The sequence below is a fragment of the Asparagus officinalis genome, chromosome 4 (assembly GCF_001876935.1).
Source record: "Asparagus officinalis chromosome 4, Aspof.V1, whole genome shotgun sequence".
NCBI classification, from domain to species: domain Eukaryota; kingdom Viridiplantae; phylum Streptophyta; class Magnoliopsida; order Asparagales; family Asparagaceae; genus Asparagus; species Asparagus officinalis.
In genome coordinates, this window is record NC_033797.1 from 35,730,930 (window position 1) to 35,747,394 (window position 16,465).

The 16,465-nt window shown below is 42.8% G+C and overlaps 1 protein-coding gene and 1 pseudogene across 4 annotated transcripts; both read right to left on the reverse strand.

Moving 5' to 3' along the window:
• Positions 223–875, reverse strand: LOC109838509 (annotated as a pseudogene).
• On the reverse strand, positions 10,457–15,943 carry LOC109837176 (golgin subfamily A member 5-like). Of its 4 annotated transcripts, XM_020405306.1 has the most exons (7): positions 15,680–15,943; positions 12,394–12,552; positions 12,238–12,297; positions 11,968–12,165; positions 11,640–11,885; positions 11,387–11,569; positions 10,457–11,318 (listed from the first exon to the last, which is right to left on the reverse strand). In XM_020405306.1, the coding sequence occupies exons 1-7, from the start codon at positions 15,819–15,821 to the stop codon at positions 10,579–10,581; spliced, it is 1,728 nt and encodes a 575-aa protein (XP_020260895.1). In that variant the 5' UTR covers positions 15,822–15,943; the 3' UTR covers positions 10,457–10,578. The 4 variants fall into 4 exon arrangements, with proteins under 4 accessions (XP_020260895.1, XP_020260894.1, XP_020260893.1 ...); XM_020405305.1 differs by having other exon boundaries at positions 11,968–12,297; XM_020405304.1 differs by having other exon boundaries at positions 12,238–12,552.

Sequence of the window (16,465 nt, forward strand, 5' to 3'; positions counted from 1 at the left end):
AGACATTATAAACCTGATTGTAGAAATTTGCACTATGTGGCAGTTCTGCTTCCTGTATTTAGCGACTTCTTCTCTAACTTCCTTGAGATCTCCTTTGGTAAAGATTAACCCTGTACTCCCGACGAACACGTAGAAATAGTTAAGGTAGTTTTGATCTTCTTAAACCAAACAAGATAACTTTTGTGTCTTGATGACAATGAAGTTAGTCAAACAAGCTAAAGCTCAAGTCATCATCGTTAGATCCATTAGTAGGATCGACTTTTTCCTCTTATTCGGCAGCAGAGCAGGAATAACAACATTCTCAGTCAATGCAACAAGAACGATAGTAACAACGAATTTGCTTGGATCTTTGAGATATTCCTTCAACTTATATGAAGGTGTATTCAGTGTCAACAACACCAGCAAAAATATCCGTGTAGGTATTGATGAACACCCCACGCTCAGCTGTAAGAGTTGGGTAAGAGAGAGCCAATGACAGTGAAGCAACCATAGAAACACCAGCTGCAAACTTGTCAATGAGGTCATCCTCAGTAAGGTTGAGCACCTTTTGGCTAAAAACAGATCCATTGTCATAAACAGAGAGAACCACAAGCCCGTATGAGAAGGACCTTATCTCAAATTTGGCCAGGAGGACAGCCTCAGAGGAACCCACTTTGTCTCGTTTCTTGATCAATTCAACTAGGATAATTATTTCAACAATACCCTTGTTAATCTTTGTTAGAATGTTGAGTCATTTGAAAGGATGAGTTGTGAGAAGGATCGAGTTCAATATTGTCAGCGACATCAATCATAACGTGTCTATACTCATCCAAGAGGCTGTATAGCTTCTTGTTGTAAATCAGTTTCTTCTCGGTTTTCGTCACCTTGATGGCCATTGCTAGCTTCTCTGAGTATCTGACGATGTACAATAACCCCAATGGTGATGGTGATTCGACATAAGGGCCAAGACAAAGCAAATTGAAGGAGGTACGATTTGTTTGAAATACCCAACCAAGAATGGTTGCTGAAATGCTTGTGTTGAGAGGCCAAAAACGCACAAATGAACCCTGCATCTGAGTTTTAAAGTGCAGGGTGAACTTTACGTTTAGAATTTCAACCAACACGAACGTAAAGGTCATGTTTTGGGTGGGATTTTTGCCTAAAATCCCGTCCTTTCTTAACAGCTCATAGCTATCTATAAATAGACCGTTGGGGTCAAATCAAGAGTTATTCGACTCTTTCATCTTCTCAAAGCTTTTAACAAAAAAATTTCATTTAATTTCTCGTCCGAACACTGTTCATCTTCTCCAATCATCAGCAATAATAGCACCCAAGAAGAAGACTGCCTCGAAATCCAAAATAATCACTGCCACGGCTCAAAAACTATCGTCGGCTTTGACCGCTAGCAACCATAGAAACATCAGCTGCAAACTTATCAATGAGGTCACCCTCAATGAGGTTGAGCACCTCTAGGCTAAAGACAGATCCATTGTCTCACACAGAGAGAACCACAAGCCCGTATGAGAAGGACCTTATCCTAAGTTTGGCAATGAGGGTAACCTCAGAGGAACCCCCTTTGTCTCATTTCTTTATCAACTCAACTGGGGTAATGATTTCAACAATATCCTTGTTAATTTTGGTTAGAATATTAAGCCATTTGAAAGGATGAGTTGCGTGAAGGATCGAGCTTGATAATTTCAGCATTATTGACTATAGCCTGTCTGTACTCATCCAAGAGGCTGCATAGCTTCTTGTCATAGGCTAGTTTCTTCTCGGTTTTCGTCACCTTGATGACCATTGTTAGCTTCTTTCTAATTATTTGAAGTTGTACTACAGTCCTGGTCATCGAAATGTTTGTGTTGTGTCATTGAAACGCACAAGTGAATACTATGCTTGAGGTTTAGGACGCAAAGGTGAACTCTTCATCTAGAAGTTCAACCAACTCTAACACGAACGCAGAGGTCATGTTTGGGTGGGATTCTTGCCTAGGATCTCATCCCGATTTGACAGCTCACAGCTGTCTATAAATAGACCGCTATGGTCAAATCAAGAGTCATTCAACTCTTCTTCGTTCTTCCCCGAATTGTTCAACGAAAAATATTTGTTTTAAACTCTGGTGAATCATGTTCGTCTTCTCCAGTCATCCTCATCAATGGCACCTAAAAAGAAGATTGTTTCCCACCCTAGGCCTACTGTCGTCGTGGCTCGGAGTACGCTATCAGCTTCGGCCGTCGGCAGTGCTGTGGCTCAGGCAGGTGTGGCGCTGCTACAGTTCCCTTTCGTTAGTGGTAAGTGTGACCTTCGTGGCTGTAAAACTTGCTTCGACAAGTTTTGACCTCTGAAGAGCGAGGAAGCTCATTCTGATGTTGTAACGTAGAGTTTGACTTCTGCGTTTAATTTTTCATAACGTAGGGTTTGAATTCTACATTTGATTTTTGAAATGCAGGGTTTGAACTCTGTGTTTGATTTTTTAAAATGCGGGGTATGAACTCTGCATTTGATTTTTTTTAATGTAGGGTTTGAACTCTGTGTTTGATTTTTTTTTTTTTTTGAAACGTAGGGTTTGAATTCTGCATTTGATTTTTGAAACACAGGGTTTGAACTCTGCGTTTGATTTTTTGAAACGTAGGGTTTGAACTCTGCATTTGATTTTTTTTTTAAATGTAGGGTTTGAACTCTTCGTTTTATTTTTTTTTGAAATGCAGGGTTTGAACTCTGCATTTGATTTTTTAAAACGCAGGGTTTGAACTTTGCGTTTGATTTTTTGAAATGCAGGGTTTAAACTCTGCGTTTGATTTTTTGAAACACAGGGTTTGAACTCTGTGTTTGATTTTTTTAAAACTACTCTACGTTTGATTTTTTAAAACGCAAGGTCTGAACTTTGCGTTTGATTTTTTTTTGGTTCTACGCTAACTAATTATTTCTTCTATTTGTAGTGCGCTATTCTAATGAGCCTCTTTCCTTCTGTCACCATTTTGGGCATGAAGATGGCGTGGACTACAACATAACATTCAACCTACACTGAGAACTTCCCATCTTCAAAGATATTGACAAGGAGCGTGCGGATACCACTACTCAAGCCTCTCCAGCGATTCTCAGGATCTTAGTTACAGATGCCTGATTTGAAAACAAAGACCAAATTTTTTTTAACAAACTTGCATTTCTGATTCGAGACTCTGTTGAGATTGAGAAGGCTATCATGTATGACTGGGATTATAAATGGTTGAGGAAGGAGGGAGATCACCATCTCTTTCTACCCAACATGGAGAGGATGTTCCCTCTCTCAACTATCAATGTGCTTCCACTCCAAGGCGCATGCATTGGGATCTTGTCAAGGAGCAGGACGGAGTCACAGTTGGTACTCTAACTTTTTATGGCGTCCGTACTGTAGGTTACAACCGACAGGTGTCTGCTCTGGCCCCATGCCTATTTTCAAGAGAATACCTCATTGGTGAAGTAGCTAGCCCGACTAACACCTTCATCCGGAGATTTATGGTAGTGTAAGGCGAATTACCTTCATAAGTATTCAAGTCTCCTGGCTGGGTACATTCTACAAAAGCAGGATGGTGAACCCGAATGACAAATTTTGTTTTGAATGAGTTGGAAGCACCGTTAACCAGATCTGGAATTGGTTGTCCTGTAATGATTACTAGATATGGAATTACTTAGAACCATTACAACTTTTTTGTAATATTAGAGTGGTATAATCCGAAGACATGTACTTTCTTCACTCCAGTTAGAGAGTTGGGATTTGCTATCCATGAGATCTATGAAATCTCTGGTCTTCCTTTCGGTGATCTACCATACGAGGAGTTTGTTCCAGGAGCAGCGGAGCTTAACCTTTTGAGAAAAGCCAGCTCTAAAATTTATGACACTCTCTGGGAAGTGATGTATCACTTTTAGATCTGCACTCAATTGACAGGAACGAGAGGAAGTGGTATAAAGCAGTTGTCATGGGCAGAATATCTATTTCAAAATCTGACCCATAAGGCTGCTGTTGTATCTCGTTTGGCTGTGAGCACTCCGGAGGACATCCAAGCCCGGATCGATAACACTACTGCTCACTACGTTAATGAGGGAAGAGAGTAAATTTTCCTAGCTCAGACCGAATTTGAGAGTTTTCATCATCAAGTATCAATCCTTATATCGGATATGGCCTTGTTAGCAGGTTCCTCATGTTGTGGTTGAAACGTTGAGTGGTCCCCTCCAGGCCCGTAGATGCTCTTATTATTGAGGTAGTATACCCAGCTATCCTTTTAGCTCATGCGATACCTTTAAACCTGCTCTCAGTAATGATAAGTTATTTGCAACAGGGTTTGCATGAACTAGCCCTGGGTTTCATCCAAGTTAAAGAGACAGATTCTGGAGAAAAGAAGAAATTTACACCTCCTAACCCTCGTGTGCCAATGTCGTACACCTATCTTATAGCATGGTACGTTTCTCACCGTCCTTCACTGATGAGTGCTCCCTCTTCCCAAGGCAACATGTTCATTCCATTTGTACAACAGTTAGAAGCGGCCACTTGGGAGGGGACATACGTGGTTAAGGTTCGTTAGATTTTGTCGAGAGATGTTAAATACCACATTGTTCGCTGCTTCCCCAACTTTGAAGGTGGAGGATATGGTAGAGTATTTTAAGATGTGAAAGGTCCTAACGGCTTTACTTTATTGAATAGTGGTGTCTTCCATTAGCTGCTCAACATCAGGCCGGGCTACCTTCTCTATCATCAGGGAGAAAAGTGTATAATTGAGCCATACCAACCATATAGGTTTGCCTGATAATTCGGGTATGACCAATTATATGTTGGGAATCTTCGGGCTTAACTCGTCGTTGTCGATAATCTGTACGAAGGAGCCAGTACTTGGTACTACTCAGTAGCGGGTAGTACTAGGGCAACATTCAAATTGTCGTACAAGATGCCTAATTCTTTTACCTCCGTGGGCTTCTGACTGGTACCATGCCACTTCTCAGATGCCCGAGTATAAGTTAAACTTATCTGGTCTGAGAGAGATCATAAAAATATATGCTTCCAAGAGGGGATCTAGGATGTCTTGTCTAAGAGGAATAGGCGAGTACTTGGATTATGAAGAAATGACTACTGAGGAGGAAGGGGGTCAGGCAGCTGAAGAAGCTCAAACCGGGGGACCTCGGGCAGTTGAAACTCCCAGAACAAGCGTTGTTGGGAAAATGTGTCTTACATCAAAAGAAGTTGGTGAGTATGATAGACGGACCCGTCGAAATTTGATAGTAGGGTCTTCTCCTGTTAGGAGTCAATGAGGGAAGAGATTGATGGCGAATGCTTTCAAGTCCACTGAGAGAGAGGAAAGACAAGAACCTGCTGGTGCAAGTCTTCTCCGTCGAACTGGACTCCATTCTATGGGTCCTATTTGTAGGCATCGAAAAATGCTTGCAGACATCCAAATACCACTCAAAACAATATGGGAGAACAATTTACACGTCATCAGGCAACACAAGGTGGCGCAGCAGCCCATGGCGTCGCGGCTAAGGCGCGACAGCACATAGTGCCGCGGCAAAGGCGCGACAGCACATAGTGTCGCGGTTGAGGCGCGACAGCACATAGTGCCGCGGCTAAGGCGTGGCAGCCTGTTGTGTCGCGGCTTAGGCGCTGCAACCTAGGGTGCCGCGGCTATGTTAAAGGAGTGCTGTGGCGGTTACAAGGCAGTTATATGATGATTTTTTGAGGCCTACGTGGCAGAATATCAGAAATAGAACGTGTGCTGACGTGGACAAGCAGTTAAACCACGAAAAAAGTGGTTAAAGGTCGTGGGAGAACGGTTTTAAGCACGATGGAACGTGCTGATAACCGTCTCTTTGGCCGCGGCAGCCTATACTGCCGCGCCAATAGCCGCGGTAGTGTAGACTGCAGCGGCCAAAGAGAAAACATCAGGTCGGTTATTTTGCCCCCGTTTCAACTGTGGTGCACTGAGACCCCTATAAATACCTCCCTACACACGAAATAAAGGACAGAGAGCATTTTGGAGCAGAAGAGACTTGAGCTTTCAGTGATTTTTTTTGAAGAAGAGAGAGAACTTTCACCCTTTGACAAGCATCATTCGGTGATTCCTAGAGATCTAAGCTCAGACTTGATCTTTGGAAGAACGGACATCTTACATCGATAAGATATTCGTTTTCAAATCTTTACTTCGATAAACGAAGGAGAGATCCCTAAACACCCTCACGATCTTTGAATCGGTGGTCAACGAGCCAAAGCACTCACGGCACAGGCAAAGTCCCACAAAGCAGGAGTTGATAGACAATTTCTGTGTTATTTTCTCGAGAGTTGTAATTTTTGTTTAGTTTCATTGTAATTTCGTGTAAACAAATCAAAGTTTAATGGAATCGACAATGGAGTCAACTTTCGCTGAAAATACTATTTTATCAAGCAAATCTTCTTCCTATCACCCCTTGGATGAGGAAGAGGGTGAGGGTGAGTCGCTTGCTGGGAATGCAGAATCTTCGGTTTGAAGAACGCCGGTGCTACGTATCAACGGGCGATGACGAAGATCTTTCAAGAACACCTTAGGAAGACAGTCGAATGCTACGTTGATGACCTAGTCGTTAAGAGTCGTGATAAAAACGACCACATTAACGATCTGAAGACAATGTTCGAACTTATGAGAACTCATCAGTTAAAGATGAACCCGACTAAATCCTTCCTTGGAATGTCGAGCGGTAAATTTCTTGGGTTCGTCGTCACCACAAAAGGTATTCATATTGATCCTGATAAGGTGAAGGCGATAAACGAACTGCAGCCTCCAAGAAATCTTAAAGAACTCAGAGGATTGCAAGGTCGATTAGCATATATCCGTCGGTTTATATCGAACTTGTCCGGAAAATGTCAACCGTTTTCCAAACTCGCAAAGAAAGGCGTGTCGTTCATTTGGGATGAAGCATGTCAGAAGGCATTCGAAGATATCAAGAAATATCTAGCGAATCCACCTATTCTCGTTGCACCGAAATCGGGCAAGCCGTTTTTGATTTATGTCAAAGCGACGAGCCATTCGTTAAGTGCCTTACTTGCACAAGACGACGATAACGGTCACGAGCAAGCTGTGTATTATCTGAGTCGTACATTGGTAGGAGCTGAGTCTCGTTATCCGATGATTGAGAAGGAATGCCTCGCTTTGGTATTCGCGATTCAGAAAATGCGACATTATTTAGTCGGACAGACGATTTATGTCATTTCCAACATAAATCCCGTCCGAGTGTTCATGACCCAACCGGCTTCCATGAATTGGCGTTTGGCCAGATGGGCTTTACTCTTATCGCAATATGACTTGTACTTCAAACAGCAGAAATCTGTTAAAGGACGAGCTATTTGCGACCTTCTGGCAGAAAACCCTACGAAGGATGTAGTCGAATTGTACGACGACCTGCCAGATGAAACTCACGAAGTTAATACCACCTCACATCAACAAGTGTGGCAATTGTACTTCGATGGGGCTTCCCGATCAACCAACGTGGCAAGTGCACCCGGATGTTCTAAAATCTCCTCAGGAGTGGGGGTCGTTTTAGTTTCCCCGGAAAAGCACGTCTTGCCTAGAGCATATTCACTGACTGAACCATGCTCTAATAACGTAGCTGAATACAATGCATTAATAATCGGACTTAATTTCGCCAAAGAGCTGGGGGTCGAATACCTTGAAGCTTTTGGAGATTCTCAACTGGTGGTTAATCAAATACGAGGAGAGTATGAAGTCAGAAATCGAGACCTGATTCCATACCACCAGGTGGCCATCGAAATAGCAAGCTCGTTTGAAGAATTTTTCATCGAGTACGTTCCGCGTCTCCAAAATACATACGCGGATGCATTGGCAGCATTGTCAGTATCCTTGGCTCAACCTCCCGAAACAGAGCAATTAATTACAGTGAGGACTCATCAGCTTATTGTTCCAATCTACGATTCGAATGCTAAAGAGGTATACTCAACTGGAGTTGAACCCGAAGTTCGAGATTGGCGTTTTCCTATTATTGACTACGTCTTACATGGTATATTACCTGAAGATGTAAGAGAAAGGGAATCGATTCGGCGAAGAGCGCCGAGATTTTATTACAATGCCACATCGCAAACGTTGTATCGACGAGCTTATGATGGTCTTTTACTTCGTTGTCTATCCAGTAAAGAAGCGGAACAAGCACTCAAAGAGGCACATAATGGGATATGCGGTGCACATCAGCCCGGTCCTAAACTCTGCGACCGACTTAGGAGAATCGGATATTATTGGCCAACTATGGTGAAAGACGCAGTCGATTACGCACGACAATGTGTAGTGTGTCAATTGCATGCAAATTATATGCACATACCCCCTGAATATCTGCATCCTTCGGCGACATCGTGGCCGTTTGAAACTTGGGGAATGGATATAGTAGGTCCTATTTTTCCACCTTCGGTTAAAGGGGACCGTTTCATTCTGGCAATCACCGATTATTTCTCGAAATGGGCAGAAGCAGTTCCACTTAGAGAAGTAAAGACGACCAATGTCATCAAATTTATCAAACACCATATCATATATCGGTACGGTGTGCCAAGGCGAATAGTGCACGACAACGGTCCTCAGTTCGTGAGCAACGCATTCATCAAGTTCTGCGGTAAATTCGGGATTAAAGACGTTTCGTCGACTGCTTATAATCCTACAGCTAACGGATTGGCCGAAGCTTTTAACAAGACTATCATCAAAATCCTGGCAAAATTGGTGAAAACCAATAAGCGAGATTGGGATGACAAACTCGGCGAAGCTCTCTGGGCTTATCGTACGACCGTCCGCACGCCTACCGGAGCCACCCCGTATGCTTTAACGTATGGGTGTGAAGCCGTTCTTCCATTGGAAGTGCAGATTCCTTCTCTCCGTATCGCTCTCGTAACGGGAATGACGACGGAAGAACATCATCAGAAACGTCTCGAGGAATTAGAGATGTTAGATGAGAAACGCTTGGAAGCTCAACAACAAATCGAGTTTTATCAAGCTAGAATTTCTCGGGCTTTCGATAAAAAGGTCCGACGACGAAGCTTTAAAGAAGGAGATCTAGTTCTCGCCGTTCGAAGACCTATGATTCTCACTTCTAAGAAGAAAGGCAAATTTGAACCTAAATGGGAAGGACCGTTTGTGATAGAAACAGTCTATTCGAACGGTGCATATCGCCTGGTTACCCAAGATGGCAACAAATTGATGATGCCAATAAATGGGAAGTTCCTGAAAAAATATTATCCGTAATATATTCAGGATAACCTGTGTAAAGCGGGAAGTTCCTAGAGAATCCTATATAGGATATTTCAGGATAACCCGAGATCAGTTCACTATTTTAAATGAGAAGCTGGTCATTTGAATAATTCACTGTTCTTTTACAACTTTTGTTGAGATGAGATTTAATGATAGTTAATCTTTCCTCAGCAAAACCTTGTAATATAATCATGGAAGATGAGATTTGATGATTTGTAATCTCACGCTATGAAACCCCCATCGGTCGGATTGATCAACGATCATCAGTATGTATCAGTCGACAGATTATTTCGTGTCAAATTCTTATGTTTAAAATCAAAATTTCCCACCGATTAGTTTGTGCAAATCAACAAACTCATTGTTATTTGCACCCTACTCCTATTCCTCACTTGGTCAAACCTTTAAACAGTTAGGACCAAAGCCAAAATCCCCTCTCGATTCGTTCCATGAACGAGAGGTCCACAAATTGAGCGATCAAACCTTCCTACAGTTAGGATCGTCTCAAAATTCCCACTTGGTCAAACCTTACTACAGTTAGGACCACAACCAAAATCTCCTTTCGATTCATTTTTGCGAACGAAAGGTTTACTTTTGAATTGAGTAATCAAACCTTATGACAGTTAGGGTTATTCAAACCAACCTATTTTCTCTAAGTGGAGATTCCACTGTGAGTTTCCTTTTCATCAGGAGATAGAATATAAAATTCTCCCTCTCCGATTCTGGGTTTATCTCTACCAACAAACAAGAGACCAGGAGATAGAATATAAAATTCTTCCTCTCCGATTCTGGGTTCATCTCTACCAACAAACAAGAGACCAGGAGATAGAATATAAAATTCTTCCTCTCCGAGTATGGGTTTATCTCTACCAACAAACAAGAGATTGAGAAATGGAATATACAATTCTTTTTCTCTCCGATTTTGGGTTCGTTGTCCTATATAGGAAATGCAACCTATTCACACTTTGAAATCCATGTTGTTCACACATGGGGGATGTTATCTCTATCCCTTATTAGAGATAAGCCTACATCTAACACATGTAGCCTACATATTCAACAGTGTAGTTCAAAGTCTAAAAGAGTTTAATTCTTTTAGCGCAACGTTATATGTGAAACGGACTTAGATAATTCACATACTAGCCCGATTCAAACGGTAATCGGTAAAGGTATATCAAATCCGTTGATGGCTGAGGATTTGCCAAAAATCCTATAAGTATTATGGTTATTTATTCTAAATAAGAATGAGTAATCATAATAAAAAACCTCAATGAGCAAAAAGATTCAATATAATGAGCAAAAAGGTTCACTATATTGACCAAGAATTTTCAAACAAAGCTACAAACAAAAATATAATGTTCTCCGATTACAAGAGTTTATATTGACTAATTTGATTTTCAAGTTTTGACAGCTCTAACGCATAAGTCTGTTCAAGCTCAGCCGTCAATTTAATTTTGAAAGCTTCTTCATCAACACTTTGAAGCGCGGCGACCTCTTGTTCCTTCTCAGCAATTATTTTATCTTGAAAGTTCAGTTGCTGTAACAGGTCTTCCTCAACATGAATTTCCTGCGTCAACTCAGACTCCAAGACATCAAGAGCATCCTTGGCCATTGCAAGTTCCTCCTCTAAGCGAGCTATTTCCGCTCGACTCGATTTTATATCTCGGCGTAGGTTGACCTTGGCTTGTGTCCTTTTGCCAATATTCACCCTAAGCTGGTGACTATGGGCTCTTAATTGTTGGAGTTCAGAGTTGGCAGATTCTTGAGAATTACGCCACGCTTGCAGCCTGGATTCCATATGAGAAGCGATGTAAAAAGGTACGCCTTTGGTGCGAAGAGTTTGCAGAAGTTCAATATGTTGCCTCAAATCAACCAAATAAGCGGTGACTGAATCGGCTAAGTCGTTATACCCTTCCTCTCTGAACCCTGATATAAAACGCTCAAAAGATTTTTTATAATTCTCAAAATACGATCTTTTGAAGAGAATGCGATCGACCATAGAGTTCAAAAAGGAGATGAAGCCTTGGAGATTAGAGCAGATAACAGACTTGTCCGGATCGTCATCAACCAATAACGCTTGGATTTGAGTTGATAATGATGAAGGAACTGCGAGAAAGTCAAATAAGTCAGTACAGTATATATATATGCATACAAGACAACAAACTAAAGCATACCAAATTCGACGGAAGAACCTTCAGCATGACTTGGTTCGCTCAAGGATGATAATCTGGATTCCTGAACAGTCAAGATTGGTTCAGGAATGGTAGCTGTTGATGCACCCGCTACATCAGGGACTTTTTCAACTAAAGTCTCAGAGGACGGCGGGTCCAAACTAAGAGACTCTTTAAGAGGAGATTCTACAAACAGGAGGATTACAATGAGCATAATGATAATCCGAGCTTGAAACAAACGATAAATGAAACTCACCAATTCTAGTCACAACATCGGCCGATGTACCAACTTCTTCAGTTGGTCTCGCTTTTGTTGCAACTGGACTAATCTGGGGAGTGACAGTGACTTCTATCATCATGGGGTCCATAGGAGTAGAAGGTTGAGGTTCAAGAACTGATGATTGCAAATCAACTTCGGTTCTTGTCCACGGCACAAGTTCACTACTCTCCAGTCGATCAGACGTACCAATGATTATAGTAGTATCAGTTCCAGCAACTGGTCCTATAATTCAAATACTTATATGGTTAATCAAGTTAAAATATATATGTATGCATATATGGAGTTTACAGAATAAAGGTCTTACTTTCAGAAGGACCTGCTTCTGTTGGACCGACTCCAACGTTGGATTCCGTGGCTGCACCAGGAGTTTTCCCCGATAGTAAGTCGGAGATATACTCATGGTCGCCTTCAGAGAGATTGAAATCGAGGTGATGTTCATTGAATTCCTCGACCTCTGTTGTATGCGTGGTCTCTCCTCCAACAGATTCGTGCATTGTGACATCTACAAAATGTGTTGAGTCGTAAATGACACATAAATTTAGACGAATTTGCTCAAAAAGACAATTAATTTTACCTTCGTTGGTCGGGGCTGATTCGAGAGCTCCACTACTGGTACCTGCTTCTTTTAATTTGACTAAAAGGAGAGAAAGCGCACAGGTCATTAGAGGAGGCACACGGTCCGACTCATTCATTTCTCGGATTTCTCTTCCGAGAGGAGAAAGATCAGTACCTGTGTCCGCAGCTGATGGATCAACGTCAGGAGTGGGTGGAACGTCAGCTGGTCCTTCTTTCAGAACATCTTGCATTTGCTGGACGAAGCTGGTCTCCTCAGTCTCCATACCTCCAGGAGAAGCAGCTCCAACTCGATATTCTCCCTCTTCTTGACTCTCTACAGAAATTGGAAATGAAATGAGTTCGAGCATTAAAAAAAAATGTAAGAGAGATAAAAATAAATAATTACCTAGTTCATCAGAAGAAACATTACGACCAGAGATATCTTCTACGGCAGAAAGATGAACGCGCGGTTTAGAAGCAGCTTTCTTTTGTTTCTTCGGTGGATGTGCTTCAGGACCTTCGTGACGACGTTTGGTGCGTAATTCAGTTCGAGGAGGAATTTGGGTTTGAGCTTGAGTGGGAGGTCGTGATCTTTGTCGACGAGCAAGAGGCACTTCATCCTCTTCATCCTCTTCGTCCCCACTGAGAATGTCTACCGTCATCCGATTAGGATAGGTCATGACGACCCTCTCTCCCCGTTTTCTCGAAGTAGCTTGTGATTGAGTAGGAGCAACAGATGGGCACACAAGTCCTCTTTCAAAGAAAGAATCAGAAAGACCCGCTCTTTCATCAGAACTTGAGCTAGTCTCACCCGCCTCCTCGGAAGTCTCCGTCTCCTCAGAGTCAAATTCTTCTTCACTACCGACTGAGCGAGCCGGTTCCTTTCCTTTCCTTGATGATTCAGCAGCCTCTTTTCCTCGAGGCGACATCACAGCTTCGCGAGGCAGTTCTGCTGCTTGCCGTGGAGCTATTTCTTCCTCTGAGTCTGATATCCTCCTACGTCGAGTGACAATATTGGTGGCTATCAGCCATTTACAAAAGAGGAAAGTCATCCGTAGAGGCGGCGTCTCTAAGGGGAGATCAAATTCAACATTGGTGCAGCCGGCAATGCTCCAAAACCAAGCTCTCGCCCCGTCGATAAGTCCACCTCGAAAGCTGAGGTGACGATTCGGGTTGCCGATGTATATCTGATCATACCCGAACTGACGGGCGAATCGACATGGAAGATAGGGTTCGATGTGGCAAACATCCCTTATCCTGAACAACAGATATCCAGGTCGAATATTCATCAACCATCTGAAGCACCCGACATCCAAGATGGTACGATTCTGCCTTGGGTCTTCAGCATCCACTAAGGTAGTGTTGTAAGTACCGGAGAACTGAGGGAAGCAAGGAAAAAATTCCCAACATTTGTGAATTTTAAACTGCCTCGTTATGTCCGGCTCTCGATGTTTGCTCCATTTGCAATTCTCGAGATTTTGCAACAGAGGGACACTGAGATCTACCGTATCAGGAGCCTCCATTAAATCTGGTCGATGAAGTACCAACCAGGCCATTAAGTAAGTATAGGGCAGCTCCAGCTTCGGAACGGACAGGCTGGCGGAAGGTTTCTTTTTCTCCTGGGTAAATGCGGAGATTAGTTGCCGCAATCCACTATGAATATCGGCCACCATAGCGGGAAGCAAAGATAATTTGCGACCTGTAGCCAGCTGGACGGCCGGATACAACACTTCCATTGGCATCGCATCTGCGGATTGATGGGGAACTACACATCTCTTTAACCATAAGGCTAGAAAACCCGCCAGCAGAGCAGTAGGGCTAATCGGAACACCAGCTTGCCACAGATAAGAGCGGAACTTAGTGCCGTGCAAAAATCCATCTTCTGAGCGCGAAGTATAAGAATGCGCGTTGGTTTTCTCTAACAAACGGTTAATTTCATCCGTACTCAAGGGAGACAATCCGCACACATCTGCCGAACGGACATCCAGGTTCTTGAAGAGATAATCAGCGAATTGTTTTAAACTGACTTGAGGAGACTTCTTTCTGGCTTTGGGCTCCATCTCGGCCATGGCTATATGATAATGACAGGTCAATTCCCATAGAGTGTCATAGGTCGCAGTCGAGCTATCTTTCATCTTAATCAGCTGATTGGTGGTCGGAAAGAACTCTTGATATGGGACATCGCCCATAGGCAAAGCAGACACTTGCATCATTTCATGCAGTGGTAGTCCAAGTTCCCCGTTCTTGGTAAAGAATGTATTGGTGTCCGGGTTGTAGATCTCGAACAAACAAAGGAAATGACTTACACTGCTCTGCAAGCCATGCATGGTGGCACGAATCGGGACATCCAACCCTAATCCTGCTAATTCTCGCCCAAAACGTTTCAACACATATTGGGTCATCCTGGTCCACCACCACTTGTTCCCAGAATAATGGACCCATCCATAACACCTGAAAGTCTCTCTGGGCAATCTTTTTCCTGCTGCCGCTAACCGGTTCTTCACAGTGTTGGCTTGCACTATCTTTTCGTTCTGAGGAATATTGTCTTGTCCTAAGACACCCGGATGAAGTCCTCTCACATGAGCTCTTTCACTGGAACCTGGAGTTGCTTCCTTTCCAATGAAACCACAATGAATGTGCTCGTGGTTTTCGGTTAATTTCCAGAACATCTCTCGTCCAACTGATAGGTTCCTGAACATTAACAGTGAATGATCCCGAGGGATAAAAGGCAGATATAAGAATGATGATCCACTCTGGTGCAACCATTGCGCAGGCTGGCAGAAAGCAATCTTCGGATCTTTTACCGAGTCACCAAATAAGAAATCTGGCTTCCTTATGCATTGATTCGAGTCTTGCTCCGAGATCAAGGGCGCATCTGTGATTAATCGTCGTAGAACACGACAACTACCTCGCTGGATTAATTCACTATCACTTCCGTTATAATCAGATTTAAACTGGGGAGAGAATTCAATTAACGGGATCCCCTCGTAATAAGAGTGGGTCACGCTACTCCGGCCAGTAATCACATCAGCAGTAAATGTGGTAGAAGGAAATCGGACTGATAAAAGAGGCATACACATAAATTGTGTAAGTGTCATCCTAAAATTTTAGAGAAAAACGGTATATCTCATTCTATAAGATATAGTCGTTATCTCATAACAGGTGTGACGATTTTCTATCCACCATATGTATAAAGGAGGTATGCGGGCATTATAACGGCATACCAAAACCTTTCAATACATATGGGATGATGTAAAATCGCCCCTGTGTATTATGAAGTGTGTTTTGTCAAAGCAAAACAAACACTTTTAAGCGTCGATCCCCTCAAAGGAGGATACCGGCTCTTCTCGAAGGTACCTCAAAGGATACAAACGAGGATCTGCAAGCAAATACAGGTGCATATATATATGGAATGGACGAAATACAATATTTAAATTCGTGAAAAGGTGAAAGAAATATACCTCCACGTGAGGGTGCAGCAGGGGCAGCCTCCTCAGGGCTCTGAACAGTCGGTCGGATTCCCTTCCCTCGAGCTCTACGTGGCGACATGATGAGTATGTGATCTACATTGAAATCCAAGAGGAAGGTTAAGATTTTGAACATGAAATCGACAAAAAATAGGACAAATACAACCGAAATGATGCATGCACAGTCACAGTTGAAGGAGAGTCAAAATTTTGGAGAAAAGGGGAAGAACAAACCTTTGAAATCTGAGTGAAATCTTCCCAAACAAGAGCACCTCCCAAGTCGGCAACAAAGAGGAGAAGAAATAGAAGAAAACTGGTCGAAAATCGCCCAAGAATCGCCCAAAAAATCGCCAAAATCCGACGTAAAAAACCCTAAAACCCTAAGTCCCGACTTATATAGCAGCCGGGCGAGACAGGAAACTCTGTCTCGCTGAGCGAGACAGACAACTCTGTCTCGCCGAGCGAGACAGAAAACACTGTCTCGCCCAGCGAGACAGAAAACTCTGTCTCGCCGAGCGAGACAGTAAACTTTTCTGTTTTGCACTATGGAACAGTGGAATACTCCAATGGGTACACGAGTCTAAACTGTATTCCCACCCTCAACAGGAAGTTTCTGGAGAATATTAATCTGAATATTCTTAAGGATAACCTGAGGAATTCTCAATGGATATACCAATTCAATGGTAAACGCTGAATTCACAAGAGCAAGTATCAACTTCAATTCAAGATCTCGACAACGGTCAAGCGATAAACGCGACGCCGGGAGAACGTTAGCTATTC